We start from the raw sequence: 15,729 nt of genomic DNA on the forward strand, positions 1-15,729 counted from the left end.
TGTGGGATCTTCCCGGACCGGGGCACGAACCCATGTCGCCTGCATCGGCAGGCGGACTCTCAACCACTGTGCCACCAGGGAAGCCCAGAACAAGAGATTAATTCAAAGCTAGAAGTGAATGTGTGAGGTGAGGTTACCTTACTCTTGATAGACGCTAAGAACAAATGAAACTCTTGCCAACTTTCTGGCCAATAACTTTACAGGAATTTCTGGAACAAGCATGTTAGGAAACCAAAAAGAAAAAGCCTTATTAGGAGGCACCAAGATAATTTGCTCACTGACTCAACGGCAGAAGTTGCAATTAGCCTAATATCATGAAGCAGGAGCCCCAAAAGGGGATAGAGACCAGCTATGGAATGGAGTCTGTGGTGGGGAGAAGCGGGGATACAAACTGCCAGACAGGGAGGACAGATGGCAAAAAAAAGAAAGAAAAAGAAAGGAAGGAAGGAAGGAGGGAGGGAGGGAGGGAGGGAAGGAGGAAAGAAGCAGGAAGAAGGAAGAGGGAGGGAGGAAAGGAGGGAAGAAGGGAGGGAATCAAATCCTGCCTCTTAAAATGAGCCTGCCAACCAAAATTCCAAAATGTATGAAAAAAGTTAGTACTAAAAATCAAGCCAACAAAATCGTCAATTTACTACGATTTTGGAACACTATAACACAACTTTGCACAGATGTTTTTAGGATATTAGAAGGAATAAATGAATAACAGTTTAAATATTAAAAAGAATTTCTGGAAAAATTAAGGTAAAAATGAAACAAGATCAAACAGCTAATGAAATAAATTATTAGATCTCTTTAAAAGTATTTTCATTAAAATTAAAACTGTAATGGATGGAATAATCCCTACACTACATTGGTTACAAATGAATGGGTGATTTTGACGATAGTACTACAAAATTCTCTCAGAACGCAACATGGCAAAATAAGACATACAAAAAGGAAGAGCATTTAAGAGACAAAAGTTAGGTTGAGAAATTACATATATTATAGAGCCCTATCGAGACTGTCCAAATATTCCAAAAGGGAAATGAATGACAGAGAATACGTCAATAAATAACCAGAGAATTTTCCATAAATAAAGATGTATTTTATTTATTGAAAGTGAATTAACACCAAGCAGGATAAATAAATATAAATCAACAGTAAAGCATATTCTAGTGAAACTGATGAATACCAAAGATTGTTTTAAACTATTTTAACCACTGAAAAGTACGGTTCAGTGGCCTTAAGGACATTCACACAGTTGTGCAACTGTCACCACAATTCATCTCCAGAAATTTTTCATCTTCCCAAACTGAAACTCCACACTCATTAAACAATAACTCCCTATTCTCCCTTCTCCCAGCCTCTGGCAACTAGCATTATGCTTTCTGTCTCTATGAATTTGACTATTCTAGACACCTCATGTAAGCAGAATCATACAATACTTGTTCTTTTGTGATTGGCTTATTTAACTTATTAACATTATGTCCTCAAGGTCCATCCATGTTGTTGCACATGTCAGAATTTCCTTGTTTATTAAGACTGAATAATTTTCCATTGTATGTATCTCCACATTTTGTTTATTCATTTGTGGACAGAAAATTGGGTTGCTTCTAACTTTTGGCTACTGTGAATAGTGCTGCTATGAACACGGTGTAAAAATAATCCATTCAGGGCTTCCCTGGTGGCGCAGTGGTTGAGAGTCCGCCTGCCGATGCAGGGGACACGGGTTCGTGCCCCGGTCCGGGAAGATCCCACATGCCGCGGAGCGGCTGGGCCCGTGAGCCATGGCCGCTGAGCCTGCGCGTCCGGAGCCTGTGCTCTGCAACGGGAGAGGTCACAACAGTGAGAGGCCCGCGTACCACAAAAAAATTAAAAAATAATCCATTCAAGGCCCTGCTTTCAATTCTTTGGGGTATATAGACAGAACTGGAATTGCTAGATCATATAACTCTATATTTAATTTTTTTGAGGAATTTCCATCCATACTGTTTTCCATAGTAGCTGCAATATTTTACATTTCCACCAGCAGTGCATAAGGGTTCCAATTTCTCCACATCCTTGTCAACACTTGTTATTTTCTGATTTTGGTAATAGCCATTGTAATGGGTGTGAAGTAGTAGCATCAAAGATTTTTTAAATATTTAAAGCTTTTAGAGAGAATAGAAATATTACTGACAAGGAAATAAATTGATGGAAGACTTTTTATATCAAGAATGAAGTAAAATAAAGTGGGGCTATGTCAAACTAAAACGTCTGCACAGCAAAGAAAATCAGCAGCACAATGAAAAGGTAAGCTAATGAATGAGAGAAAATATTTGCCAATCATATATCTGATAAAGGGTTAATATCCAAAATATATAAAGAGCTCATACAACTCAATAGCAAAACCAAACAAGCAACCCATTAAAAAATGGGCAGAAGATCTGAATAGACATTTTTCCAAAGAAGACATACAAATAGCCAGTAGGTACATGAAAAAGTGCTCAGCGTCACAAATCATCAGGGAAAGGCAAATCAAAATCACGATAAGATATCATCTCATACATGTTATAATGGATAGTATCAAAAGACAATGAAAAACAAGTGTTGGCAAGAATGTGGAGAAAAGGGAATTCTTGTGTACTGTTGGTGGGAATGTAAATTGGTGCAGTCATTATGAAAAACAGTATTGAGTTTCCTCAAAAAATTAAAAATAGAACAATCCAGCAATTTCACTTCTGGGTACTTATCCAAAAAAACTAAAACATTAACTGGAAAAGAATACATGTACCCCCATGTTCATTGCAGCATTATTTACAATAGCTAAGATATGAAAAAACCTAAGTGTCCATCAGTGGACAAATGGACAAAGAAGCTGTGATATAAGTATACAATGGACTATTATTCAGCCATAAAAAAGAATGAAATCTTGCCATTCATGACAACATGGATGAGCCTTGAAGGTATTATGCTAAGTGAAATAAGTCAGACAGAGAAGACAAATACCATATGAATGCACTTGTATGTGGAATCTAAAAAAACAAACGAAACAAAACAAAGCAAAAAAATCACCAAGCTCACAGATACACAGAATAGTGATGGTCGCCAGAGTCAGGAAATGGGGAGTGGGCAAAATGGGGGCAGAGGGTCAAATGGTACAAACTTCTAGTTATAAAATAAGTAAGTCATGGGGATGTAATGTACAACACGGTGACTATAGTTAATAATACTGTATTGCATATTTGCAAGTTGCTAAGACAGTCAATCTTAAAAGTTTTCATCACAAGAAAAAAAAATTTGTCACTATGTATGGTGATGGATGTTAACTAAACTTATTGTGGTGATCATTTTTCATTGGATACAAATCTCAAATCATTATGTTGTACACCTGAAACTAATATAATGGTATCTATCATCTATACCTCAATAAAAAACAACTTCTGGACAAAACACAGGAGAAAATCTCTGTGACCTTGTGTTAGGCAAAGATTTCTTAGGATAGAAAAAGCAGGAAGTACAACAGAAAAAAATGACGTATATTTTATCAAAATTTTAAAATTTGCACTTAATGCCTCATCCCTGCCCCCAGGGGCACTGGCCCCTGTACCCAAGAAGCTACTGATGATGGCTGAAATTGACCACTGCTACACCTCTGCCAGGGGCAAGCCCACTTTTGATGCCATTTCCAAGACCTACAGTTATCTCACTCCTGATCTCTGGAAAGAGAGAGTGTTCACCAAGCCTCCGTATCAGGACTATCTTGTAAAGACCCACACCAGAGTTTCTGTGCAGAGGACCCAGGCTCCAGCTGCAGCCACCACATAATTTTATATGAGAAAAATAAAGTGAATGAAGCCAGTTTTTAAAGAATTGTACTTAAAAGACAATACAAAACAATTTTTAAAAACCCACAGACTGAGAGAAAAGACAAAGCATATTTAGATTTGACAAGACTGGTCCCCAAGATATATTAAAGACTCCTACTACTTAATAAAAAAATATAATTTAAAAATGAGCAAAAGTCTTGATCAAACAGTTCATATAAAATACATGAATGCCTACTAAATACCTGAAATAGTATTCAACATCATTAGCCATCAGGGAAATGCCAACTAAAATCACATGGATATTTCACCAGAAATCCACAAAAAGGGCTAAAATTAGAAAGGGTGACTACACCAAATATTGGTGAGATGTGGAACAACCAGAACTCACAAACAGTGTTAGTAGAACTATCAAATGATATAACCCTTTTGGAAAAAATCTGACAATTTCTTATAAAACTTATGCCTACTGTGACCCAATCATTCCAATGCTAGATATCCCCAGGAGAAATAAAAATAATTATGTACAAAGGGCTTTTACAATAATGTTTATAGTAGCTTTATTCCTAATAGTCCCAAACTGGAAACAACCCAACAGAATGGATAAGCAAATGGTGATACATTCATACAATGGTGTATTACTCAACAATAAAAAGACAATAGGGCTTGCCTCGTGGTACAGTGGTTGGGAGTCCACCTGCTGGTGCAGGGGACACGGGTTCAAGCCCTGGTCTGGGAAGATCTCACACAGGGCGGAACAACTAAGCCTCTGTGCCACAACTACTGAGCATGCGCTCTAGAGCCCGCGAGCCACAACTACTGAGCTCAAGTGCCACATCTACAGAAGCCCACACTCCTAGATCCCGTGCTTTGTAACAAGAGAAGCCACAGCAATAAGAAGCCCGCACACCCACCACGACGAAGGGTAGCCCCCACTCACCGCAACTAGAGAAAGCCCACAGGCAGCAATGAAGACCCAATGCAGTCAAAAATAAATAAATTAAATAAATAAAATTTTTAAAAGACCCTATATAAAAATAAATTTAAAAAATTAAAAGACAATAAATTACTGACACATGAACAACATGGATGAATCTCAAAAACATGCTGAATGAAAGAATCTTGACACAAAATCATGCATACTATATGATTCTCTTTATATAGTGTTTTGCAACAGGCAAAACTAATGTATAGTGGAAAAAGCAGAACAGTGGTTAACAAGTGGAGAAGTGGGGAAAAGAACTGATTGGAAAGGGACAGGAGGTAGATTGCTTGGGTGTTGGTAATGCTCTATATTTGAATAGGGATTTGGGTTACACAAAAGTTTGAATTTATCAAAATTTACTGAATGACACTCTTACTATTTCAGCATGTAGAATTACCGCAAAAGAAAAACAGAAGGTGTAGTCAAATCTTGAACTCTGGTTGATGATATGAATGCTGAAGTATTTAGGGTAAAGTGTACTGATGTCTGTCTTTTTTTGAAATGCATTTTAAAAAGGTGGATTATAAAAGACCTGTACTCAGAAAACTATAAAACACTGATGAAAGAAATCAAAGATGACACAAACAGATGGAGTGATATACCATGTTCTTGGATTGGAAGAATCAATATTGTAAAAATGACTATACTACCCAAAGCAATCTACAGATTCATTGCAATCCTTATCAAATTACCAATGGCATTTTTCACATAACTAAAGCAAAAAATCTTAAAATTTGTATGGAGACACAAAAGACCCCGAATAGCCAAAGCAATCATGAGAAAAAAAAACGGAGCTGGAGGAATCAGGCTCCCTGACTTCAGACTATACTACAAAGCTACAGTAATCAAGACAATATGGTAATGGCACAAAAACAGAAATACAGATCAATGGAACAGGATAGAAAGCCCAGACATAAACCCACGCACCAATGGTCAACTAATCTATGACAAAGGAGGCAAAGATATACAATGGAGAAAAGACAGCCTCTTCAATAAATGGTGCTGGGAAACTGGACAGCTACATGTAAAAGAATGAAATTAGAACACTCTCTAACACCATACACAAAAATGAACTCAAAATGGATTAAAGACCCAAATGTAAGACCGGACATTATAAAACTCTCAGGAGGAAAACATAGGAAGAACACTCTTTGACATAAATCACAGCAAGATCTTTTTTGACCCACCTCCTAGAGTAATGAAAATAAAAATAAGAATAAGCAAATGGGACCTAATTAAACTTAAAAGCTTTTGCACAGCAAAGGAAACCATAAACAAGATGAGAAGTCAACCCACAGAACAGGAAAAAATATTTGCAAATGAATCAACTGACCAAGGATTAATCTCTAATATATATAAACAGCTCATGCAGCTCAATATCAAAAAAACAAATAACCCAATCAAAAAATGGGCAGAAGACCTAAACAGACATTTCTTCAAAGAAGACATTCAGATGGCCAAGAGGCACATGAAAAACTGCTCAACATCACTAAGTATTAGAGAAATGCAAATCAAAACTACAATGAGGTATCACCTCACATCAGTCAGAATGGGCATCATCAGAAAATCTACAAACAACAAATGCTGGAGAGGGTGTGGAGAAAAGGGAACCCTGTTGTACTGCTGGTGGGAATGCAAACTGATACAGCCAATATGGAGAACAGTATGGAGGTTCCTCAAAAACCTAAAAATGGAATTACCATATGACCCAGCAATCCTACCACTGGGCATATACCCAGAGAAAACCATAATTCAAAAGTTCACATGCACCCCAATACTCATTGCATCACTATTTACAATAGCAGGTCATGGAAGCAACCTAAATGTCCACAGACAGATGAATGGATAAAGAAGATGTGGTACATATATACAATGGAATATTACTCAGCCATAAAAAGGACCAAAATTGGGTTATTTGTAGAGATGTGGATGGACCTAGAATATGCCATAAGAGTGAAGTAAGTCAGAAAGAGAAAAACAAATATCGTACATTAATGCATGTATGTGGAATCTAGAAAAATGGTACAGATGAACTGGTTTGCAAGGCAGAAATAGAGACACAGATGTAGAGAACAAATGTATGGACACCAAAGGGGGAAAGGGGGAGTGGGAAGAATTAGGAGATGGGGATTGACATATATACACTAATATGTATAAAATAGATAACTAATGAGAACCTGCTGTATAACACAGGGATCTCCACTTTTCTGTACAGTAGAAACTAACACAACATTGTAAAACAACTATACCCCAATTTTAAAAAAAAGGTGGATTGATGAATGGATAGATGTATAGGTAGGTGATGAGGCATGTATGTATACTAAAATGTTAATAGTAACATTTAGATGTGATTATATGGATGTTCATCATAGAATTGTTTCAACTTTGTTGTATGTTTGAAATTATTTATTTTTAAATTAAATGAATGCTGAAAAAACATTTTAAAATTATTATAGTAAGCCACAAAATACTAATGAAATTAAAAACATTAAATGAATAATAGACAAAAATTACAAATCACTAAAATTGATTCATGAATTAATTAAAAACCCAAATACACCACTGATTATTAAAGGAAATAAATTGGTAATCAAAATTTTTCCTCCACAACAAGACAAGAAATCCCTAAAATTTTAAAGGCGAGTTTTATAAAACCTTCAAGGAAGTGATAAGTCCTTTTTTATGCAAATATTTTAAGAAAATACAAAGATGAAAGAAAACATACTATTGATGCCAAGATCAGATGTCCAGAATATGCGAATCTATATACGCAAAAAGTAGATTAGTGATTGCCTAGGGCCAGGGTTAGGGGTTAGGAATGGAGAGTGACTGCCATGGGCATGGGGTTTCTTTGAGGGTGATGAAAATGTTTTGAAATTGGGTTACCATAGTAATGGTTGCACAACTCCGTGAATATGCTAGAAACCACTGAATTGTACACTTTGAATAGATGAACTTTGTGATGTGTGAAACATCTCAATAAAGCTGTTAAAAAGAATATGCCAAGACGGGAATAAAGATGCAGACCTACCAGAGAATGGACTTGAGGATACGGGAAGGGGGAAGGGTAAGCTGGGCCAAAGTGAGAGAGTGGCATGGACACATATACACTACCAAACATAAAATCGATAGCTAGTGGGAAGCAGCCACATAGCACAAGGAGATCAGCTCGGTGCTTTGTGACCACCTAGAGGGGTGGGAGAGGGAGGGTGGGAGGGAGGGAGACGCAAGAGGGAAGAGATATGGGAATATGTATATGTATAACTGATTCACTTTGTTATAAAGCAGAAACTGACACACCATTGTAAAGCAATTATACTCCAATAAAGATGTTAAAAAAAAAAGAATATGCCAGATGAAAGCAAGAGAAAAATTATACTTTCTCACTTATGAACATCAACAGGAAATTCCTAAGTTGAATATTGGCAAAAGTTAATTCAGTTTTTACCACTCTACCTAAGTAGGGTGATTTCAGGAATGTAACAATTCTTCAACACCAGAACACCTGTTTATATAATTTATTATTAAAAATGTAAACAATAAAAGCCATATGATTATTTCAATAAATTTATTTTTATTCGACATGTATTTATTGCATGCTTATTATGTGATGGACACTACACATTAGTAAACAAAAGAGAAAAAGTCCGGATCCTCAATAGAAATAGTAAAAGCGCTTGATAAAATTTCACACCAATTCTTAGGAAAATATTGTTAGAAGAGAACTCTTATAATAAGTTAAAGGCATTGATCAGAAGCAGAACAATCATCCTTAATGCTGAAATATTAGAAGCTTTCTTACTGATCCCAATAGAAAGATGCTTGTAGTAGAGGCCCTGGCCACTGCACTAATTATGCATAAAAATGAGATATACAAAAACTGCATAGAAAAAGAAAAAAATTATTTTCCTTTATGTAAGATAAAATAATTAAAATGTAATTTAAAAAATCCAACAGTATATATAAACAAGCCATTAGAACTAGGAAGATAGCTCGACAAGATACAAGTTCAACAAGATACAAGATCTGTATACAAAATACCACAGCATTCCTAGAAATAACCAAGTAGTAAATGTAATTGGATTGTTAATTCACAATAGAAACAAACAGTGGAAGGTATCTGATAATATATCTAACAAAATTTGTGTGTGACCTTTAGCAAAATAATTTTCACCAGTGGCAACAGCAGATCGGCCTTGGTGAATGAAAATGTTGTTGAACCTTTGCATAACCACCACCTTGCCCAGCCATGGCCACACTCTTTGTGAATCCATGGACCAGAACTAGGCTCACCAGGAAGGAAAAGACTGGCACTCACATAATAGGCTATTCTCCTCACAGAATTATTTCAAACTGCTTTGGCCCTCCGGTGGGAATTCGTCCTACATATATTCTCTGTGTCTTGCTCATGATCCACACATTCAAAATACATTCATTGTGCAACAAGCATGTTTGAAACTATTTTAATATTCTTGAAAAAGTAGTGAAGATGCCAGAAAATGTCGTTGCTCTCTTTGAGTTTATATTCTCTGCTCCTGCGGAGTGCAAAGTGAAGGGGAGGAGGACAGTTGACAGTTGGTAAGTAAGTAAAAACGAAAAGGTAAGTTCAGAAAGAAATAATAATTAACTTTTGACCATGATCATTTTAATCCATATACCTCACCTAAGTCTCCTTCTCACTAGTGCTCTAATTGTGTTTCACGATCTAAAGGGCCTTTGTTGAAAAGCCCTTTGGTTTCCTTCTGGTGTTTATCAAAGGTCCTGTACAGTACTTGCTCTGTTGTTGATTTGCTCACATTCTGCCTTTTCTGCAGCACCACTAGAGCTCAGTGGCAGAGCTATTTGTCCAGCAGTGTGTACAAGCCAGGGAATCTTCTCTTGTTATGGGGCCCCCTCACAGCTGGAGATGGTGGGTCACTATGTAAATGGTTTGAAGCATGATAAACAAATGTTTTATTTGTAGTCTCTACTGGACACGTGTAGGTCAAATAAACAATTTCAAATATCCTAAGAGAGTGAATGGTCCAGCATTGACCATGTGCTCACTCCTGTATCAGCCACTGTGCCAGGAAGAATGAGTGAATAATGAGAAGGGGAGGGGGGAGGATTTGGGGACACTGTGATTAACAGTCTCTCTGGGACCACATTGAACACACGGAGTTTAGTTACTGGAAGAATGGTAAAGATAGCCTAAGCAGACAATAACAATGTCTACCATATTGTGTGTAATAAATTAAATATTTTTGCAAGAAAAATTGCTAGACAAAATGTTTATCTATCCACCTTCCTCTGATTAGGACTGAACTGGTATCATTCCAGAAAATAACTTCAACTTTTCTTAAGTATTTTCAAGAAAAGAGGTACGGCATCGCGCAGATCCTTATATCAGAGAATTCTCCTTAACATGCAGGCACTATTTATTGCAATTCTACCCAATTTCCTCATCATTCTGATTTTTTAATCTATGATTTGAAACACTAGGAACATTTTCTCAACATTTTTCTCACAGCTGCCTTCACCTCCTTGTTCTTCAGGCTGCAGATGAGGGGATTCAGCATGGGGGTGATCACACTATCCTGCAAGGAGCAGATGAACTCTTGAGTGGATCCTGAATTTGGCATGAGATAGCGGAGTAAACCTGAGCCATAAAAGAAGCTCACTGCAGTGAGGTGGGAGGAACAGGTGGAAAAGGCCTTGCTTCTGCCTTCAGTTGAGCTGATGCTCAGGATGGTGAAAAAAAATGCAAACATAGGAGAAAAATATCAAGAGGAAATTTCCAAAGAAATGCAGGAGGCTGGAGCAGAGCAAGGCAGTAAAACTTGCAGACACATCGGAACAAGACAAAGCGTAGAGAGAGGGCAGCTCACAGCTGAAGTGGTGAATATCTTGAGCCTCACAGAAGTCTAAATTGACAGCTACAAGGATATTGATGAGAGCATCCGTAAAAGCCAAGCCCCATGAGCCCCACACCAGCCCCATACACAGCTTTCTGTTCATCATCTGGCCATACAGCAGAGGAGAACTGATGGCAACACAGCGGTCACAGGCCATGACAGCAAGTAGGCAGGATTCAGTGCCTCCAGTGGCAAACACAAAGAAGGCCTGAGCCATGCAGCCCTCGACTGAGATGGTTTTCTTCTCAGACAGGAGGTTCTCCAGCAGCTTGGGCACAGTGACAGAAGAGTGGCAGAGATCCAGGAAGGACAATTGTCCCAGGAAAAAGTACATGGGGTTGTGGAGCTGGGAATCCACCCTTATCACCAGCAGCAGCATCAGGTTCCCCATAAGGGTCAGGATATAAATAACAAAGAGCAGCACAAAGAGCAGAGCCTGGATTTGGGGGTCAGCAGACAGCCCGAGGAGGATGAACTCAGAGACAACACTGTGGTTTCTCATTGCCTTCAGTACTTTCTTTGGAATGCAAGAAAAAAATCAGGTGAAGTCTCTTCTGATGCCTAACAAATATCCAAGTGTTTTAACCCGTTCCATTCACGAAGTTTCATGCCTACTCAAAAATGTACGTTCAACAATTATACTCCAACAAAGATGTTTAAAAAAATGTACGTTCTGAAATGATAAACTTCCCTAAGTCTCTAGATTTACCAAAACCTGTAATAATCTTTTCTGTGGGGTCCCAACACTAGATCAACTCCCTCTCCACCTTTACTGTTCTTTCTTTGATGTCTTAGAGTTTATTTTTTGTTGTTTTATTATTAAAGTGACTGGAGGATATTTATAAACTGTTGATAATAAACTAGTAGAGAGGGAGAAATTGCAGGAGGAAATTTAAGAGAAAATTGCAGAAATGGTGTCTCTGAGAGCAGTTGGGTCTCAGAGCAGAAGCAGAGCATGGCCAAAGGCAGGAGAGGGTTTACTTCATCAAACATGCATGAAGTCCATAGATTTGATGTTAGGAAGGAAGCAGTTCTCATCTAGCGGCTTTTATTTTTTCGCTAAATATTTAAATAGGGTCATTAATGGAAACTGAAGAGGGGTAGTGGCTGGAGATTTGCAGAGTGAGGAGAAAGGGAATTAATTAGAGAGAAAGTAGAACAGAGATATCCTAGATGTTATATAATTGATCACAAGGAACTGCTGACCCATATGAGAACACACTCTGCTCATAATCTCCATGCCCAGCTCGGGTAACCTATTCAGATTCAGCTCCTGTCTGTGCCTTCATGCCAGTTGTAAGTACAGACTACCCACTAACTTTCTAAAGTTTGGCCTTCTTTTTCTCTACTCTAAACTGACAATCCAAATTACATCCAAAGATTCAGGATAACGCTTCAACACTACTGACTCCACCATCTCGACCCTTCCTGACCTGCTCTATCTTTTGTGCTCACACTGCGAGACCCACCACCCAATATGATTTCTCTCCCATGTATAGCCAAACGACACCCAGAATTAGAGCTATCTTAGAAATCAAGTTCACATTACCTGTATTTCTCACCTAGCTGAGCGATATCTAGCACAGAATTAAACAAAAACTTTTTCAAATCCAGTGATCCAGAAGATGACTAAATTTGAATGTCGGTGTGAGAATTCAGAGTTAAGACGGAGTTTGAAAATTCCTGTTGGATACAGACCTCTTCCTTGATTTCTAAAGGAGGAAAATAAAAGGGTAAGTTGTGTATATTATTTCTAAAAACCTCAATTCTTCCTCTCATGTGGGGATTATAATAATTTTCTATTATTATTACTTTTTTTTCTTTTACTCACCACTGTAGCTCTAGCTACAGCAACCTGGATTCATCCTGAGACTATCACATCATTGGCAGAAGACACAGGAAAATCAAGTCATGAAATACAGAGAAGCACCCATTGTAATTCTGGAGGGCAACAAAAAGAAAGGTCCCCTCCATTTCACTCATCTCTAAATGGAGCCCTACTAACTAGCATTAGAAATTCCTTAAACTTTGGGGAAACTTATTCTCCTATAAATAAAAGCCAAAGAGAGAAAATCTTGCACAGGGCATTTTCATGAAGGACAAACCTAGAAACTGTACACTATCAGGAACCATACTTCCTCACAGGTAGAGGCGTACTGTGTTAGAGTTACTTGAAGCAGTCAAAGAAATAAATAAAATCACTTATTTTTTTTTTTGCCTGGCGCTGCAATTTCACTGTCCTTGATACTTCATTTATTCAGAATCGATGCTTCAGATTCCAAATTGAGAATGGAAACAGCTCTGCGAATGCTACCACTGTAAGTTTTCAGCTGTTATCATAATTAGGTGGAGTTAGCCGACGAGATCACTTGCAAAGAAAGACGGCCTGAGAGGAGTCCATTTTAGAATGGGACATACAAAAGTACCTAGCATTGTGACTGGCCCAAGGAGTTGCTCAAAAATGTTACTTAACAATTAAAATAAATGCACAAATGAGTGAATGAGTAAGTGAATGGAGAAAACTCAGAAAGAGAATAGTCTAGAGCTTTACTACTACTAGAGAACAGATCTGATTAGGAAACAGTAACGGATTTGACATCCTGAGCTTGCATGAAACCAGTTGTGGGAAGGGCACAGGAGAAAAATTCTGCCAACAGGAGAGGTTTGCCCCAATGCAGTGTCTCGTGCCCTCAACTTCCACATACCTATGAGTATATAATTATAGGGAATACCTATAATTAAAGGTACAATTAGTTTCTGGACCCTATATGTTTGGAGGGCTTGGAGAGGGTTATTTTTGAGTCATGAGGTGCCCAAAGTCTATCATTTTCCTGATCTCCTCCCCCTTCTTATAGACAGTTCTCAGGTATTAGCCTCCCCAAGCTTCCAGGTTTCTGGTATAATGTGGACTTTCACCATTAGAAACAAGGAGTATAGTAAGACATAGGGAAACTCCTGTCTTAATTGTCCCATATGTGAAATGAAAGCTAAAAATAATTAGCTTGGAATGTTGTGAGGACTTAACTTACTAACTGAAGAGTGGTGCTGAAGAATCATTAGATTCTCTTTTCTTCACCTCTAACCCAAGTGTTTAATTTTCCCAAAAGGAGAACAAGAAGTAATTTTGAGGAACAGACCAACAGTCTAGGTAACAGAAATGAATACCATGTCAGAGAGACCTGAGTGGGGCACTACCGCAGCCCAGGGGAACAAAGGTAAGATGATAGAACTGCAGGAGAAAGGAGGGGCCTGATGAGGGAAGGATAAGAAGTGGTGGGAACTGAGGGGAAACGGGGAGCACAAGAACAGGAAAACAACATCAGAAAACAGAAGGAAAACATTACCAAGTTTCTCTGTTCCTGGTGCAGAATACATCCTGGTTTTCTAAGCTGGTGGGCATGCCTCTGAGTGCAGGAGAAATTCACAAGATAGAAAATGCACCACAACTGTCCCATCGTGTAAACTGACATTGATTTTTCTATTAGACATTTTGTGCATAAAGACAAATGTATAAAGCTCAGTCCTTAAAAGCCCCTGCAAATAAAGACTTCAGAAAACTCTTCTGAGCTTTGGTAGCATTTTGGTCTTATCCTTTATGACCCCATAAAATGACAAAGAAAAGGAAAACTGAGAACTTCAAATTCCTAACAAGGAATAAAGCAACCTCTTTCATACTTCCCCTAGCATAACTGTACAATCATTTCTTTACATATCTCTATTACCGTTGATATACTGCTACGAGCAGCATCCTAACAAAGGAGGCTCAGGTCTACCAGAAGGCCCTGTGTGTTAAGGTGGCCAATGGGATGGCAAGGTGTAACCTGAAAGCCCAGGCGGCATCTAGGTCCTTCCTGATTGCTGGAAAGCTCAGACTGAAGTATACTTTGGACTTGCTAGCTAAAAACAGTTACTGGATGATCCCTCTGGGAATTACCACTGAAGCTAAGTGACTCATAGCTTACCTTTAGATAGTTTTGCTAATGTTGTCAAGTGTTTTATCATGATACACATTAAAGACATAATTATTATACACATTATCACTATTATATGATCAATGGTCATCTAAATTTACCTACATGTTTGACTTTTTTTTTTTTGCTCAATTTTTCCTATATCTAGAATTGAAAGTTCAACACCTGAAAATAGATTTCAATGGATAAGTTTAATACAAATTAGACAAAGTTGAAGAGGTGACTCAGAAGATAAGCCAGAAGAAAATAAGAACTTCCATCTGTGGGCATTTTCCTTCTCCTTGAGGAACTCCTTTTAATTTTCCCTTTAGCGCAAGTCTTCTAGGTGATGTATTTATTTCACCTTCATTCTTAAAGGATGTTTTACTGGGCACAGAATCCTAATGGGGGAGGGCTGTTGTTTTTCTTTTAATTCAGTACTTTTAAGATACTACCTCATTGTCTTCTGTCTTCTTGTTAGTCTAATGTTTCTCTTGAGAAGTCAGTTGTTGGTCTAAATTGTACTTCTTTGGAGCTAATTTGTCTTTCCTTTCCCTCTTGCCACTCTTAATACTTTCTGTTTTGACTTTCAGTAATTTTATTATGATGGGACAAAGTGTGATTTTTCTTTTAATTTATCATACTTGGGGTATATTTATAGAATTCCTAGCATTTATAGTTGATACAATTTTTCAGTTTGGAATATTTTCGTTCGTTGTCTTACATATTGCCCTATTTTCTTAGGTATTGCCTAATTCTCCCTCTTCTTTAGAACTCCATGTAAATGTACATTATCCTTCTGCATCTATGCATTATGTATCTCATACTCTTTTCTTTATTCTTTCTGTGCCTTACTGTATATATTTTCTTCTTGCCTATCCTATAAGTTATTAGTATACTCCTCAACACTAAGCTCCTTTAAACTTATCCATTAAGATCTTATTCAGCCATTGAGTTTTTCTTTTTCAAGATTTTCACTAAGATTATTTATAGTTCCCAGAAATATTATGCCAAAATTCTCAATCTTTTCTTTAATCTCTATAAATATTTATTTTAAAGTTAAGCATCTGGATCTGCTTCCACTGTCTCTAGTTTCTGTCTCCCCATATTCTTGT

The 15,729-nt window shown here is 37.6% G+C and overlaps 1 protein-coding gene across 1 annotated transcript; it reads right to left on the reverse strand.

The window, feature by feature from the left end:
• Window positions 1-4,551: 4,551 nt before the first annotated feature.
• LOC114885113 (olfactory receptor 8S1-like) lies at window positions 4,552-11,166 on the reverse strand (the record flags this gene model as incomplete). Its single annotated transcript, XM_029204494.1, is given in 3 exon segments — window positions 4,552-4,568; window positions 10,256-10,508; window positions 10,510-11,166. Coding segments are annotated over 3 exon segments (927 nt in total), but the record flags the coding sequence as incomplete, so codon positions are not given.
• Window positions 11,167-15,729: the final 4,563 nt, after the last annotated feature.

The sequence above is a fragment of the Monodon monoceros genome, unplaced genomic scaffold (assembly GCF_005190385.1).
Source record: "Monodon monoceros isolate NGI ecotype Baffin Bay Population unplaced genomic scaffold, NGI_Narwhal_1 Super_Scaffold_6, whole genome shotgun sequence".
NCBI lineage: Eukaryota > Metazoa > Chordata > Mammalia > Artiodactyla > Monodontidae > Monodon > Monodon monoceros.